Source organism: Aplysia californica, unplaced genomic scaffold, assembly GCF_000002075.1.
Source record: "Aplysia californica isolate F4 #8 unplaced genomic scaffold, AplCal3.0 scaffold00158, whole genome shotgun sequence".
NCBI classification, from domain to species: Eukaryota; Metazoa; Mollusca; class Gastropoda; order Aplysiida; family Aplysiidae; genus Aplysia; species Aplysia californica.
Genome location: NW_004797428.1, coordinates 1,149,250 through 1,150,998, shown reverse-complemented (window position 1 = coordinate 1,150,998; position 1,749 = coordinate 1,149,250). Strand labels below are relative to the sequence as shown.

Genomic DNA, 1,749 nt, shown 5'->3' with positions numbered 1-1,749 from the left:
CTTCCCTATTATCTTTAAAACAAAGGTTTATTTCTTTGTAACAAGATTCAGGTTTTTTTTTATTCTCCTGGAAAATTGTAAAATAGCAAATCATCAGCTGGCTGTTAAACTGTGCTAAGTCCTTAAAGCAACATTTCTCAGGAAACATTAAAAACTTGCTTCATTCTTTTATTACTGTATCTATATTAATTACGCATCTTTTCCTGCTTTTTTTTCAACATTTAAAATTTGAATTCCAACAAAATATTTCTCGAACACATGCAACCAACACTACAGATTAAGAAAATGCTTTTTTCTTTAATCAAAATTTAGGGCTTAGTATGTGGCCTATACCCTGCCAGTGGCAGGGGTGGAAGGCTTTGATGACGAGGACATCTGAACAGCTTGTTGACAATATACTGTACTTTGAAAAATGACAGCACAGTTGCGCTGGTGGGTGCTCTGGTGTGATTTGCTTCTTCTTTCCTATCATACATTTATCCTCTTTATCGCCCCTCTTTTTTTAGAGTTTGGCACTCTCTTGTAACACTTCTAATCTTCAGCTCTGATATGATCTTATTGTGTTGCAAGAGCTGTAAAACTGTTCCTAAAACAAAAAACAGAAGTCCTAGTTATATCCTGTAGAAAACATGCTTTCAGGATCATAATGGTTTGTGGAACGACGTGGTCAAATCAGGCACTCATCAATTTTGGGGCAAATGGGGTTATTGGTACCATCTTAAAGCCAGTTCATTTGCCATGCTTTTGGTGAAAAAAAATAATTTTGTCCATCTACGTTGAATAGAAGTCAAGATATTTGTGACTGAAGGAGGGGACGGTTGCTTGGTTTAAGAGGTAAAATTAATGAGAAAATGGCCGCTAAAGCTTGGTAACTTCCACAGCTTGAAAGTCCTTAGAAACTGAAAATTTACATTTTTTCTGCTTTTACTCAATGTTTTTCAGTAAAATCTACACAGAAATGCGTTTTTAAATAGACATAAAAAGAGCTGAACCAAAAATAGAATTTTTTTTTTTAAAGCTCAACCGCCAAAAAGATGCTGTTTTTTTCGATTTCATTATTTTAACGAGCACCTGATTTCACCACGATGCCTCACATTTTTTTTTTAAATCACTCACACTCACATCACTTTCAGAAATCAGGGTTGTGGGGTCCAGGCATCAGGCCTCAGAATTCACTCCACGTGTCACACAGCTATACATCAGCCACATGATGAGATTATCATCGTAAGATAAAGTACTGTATGTACAAAATTTAATATATATGCGAAGGGGCCGTTTTGTCAAAGAGGATGGGAACATCTCACCATGATTGGTCCAGGCTCCAGTCTGAGTTATGACTGAGTCACTCGCAGACACGCTGAGATTTAAAATGTATTTTGTTTTGTTTCGCTATTTCTTTTGCTGACTTTTTAAATAATCCATACTGATGACATCATCGATTTGTGGGCTGCTTTTCTGGACTTGGGCTACAGCACACAAGGTAGATAATCTCAGCGAGTATCAACAAAACAGCGATCAGGACTAATCCGGACAGAACCAGCTCAAATATGACAATGCCAAAGGCGAACTCGATGAGGGTTTTGTCACACGCCGACGATGGGTCCAGTTTTTCCACCTCTGTCATCTCGAGAAGATCGTTGCGTGTTCTGATCACACACACACTCCCTGGCAGAGAAACCAATCATAAGATATGAGCATTAGAAAAACTCTGAAGATCTCTCTCTCTCTCTCTCTCTCTCTCTCTCTCTC

The 1,749-nt window shown here is 37.9% G+C and overlaps 1 protein-coding gene across 1 annotated transcript in view; it reads right to left on the bottom strand.

The window, feature by feature from the left end:
- Window positions 1-1,055: 1,055 nt before the first annotated feature.
- Window positions 1,056-1,749, bottom strand: part of LOC101862943 (transmembrane protein 272) — a gene marked incomplete at its 5' end in the record, with an annotated part of 3,730 nt that continues 3,036 nt past the window's right edge. Inside the window, 1 exon segment of the mRNA XM_005097597.3 lies at window positions 1,056-1,665. Coding sequence (XP_005097654.2) covers window positions 1,433-1,665 — 233 coding nt within the window.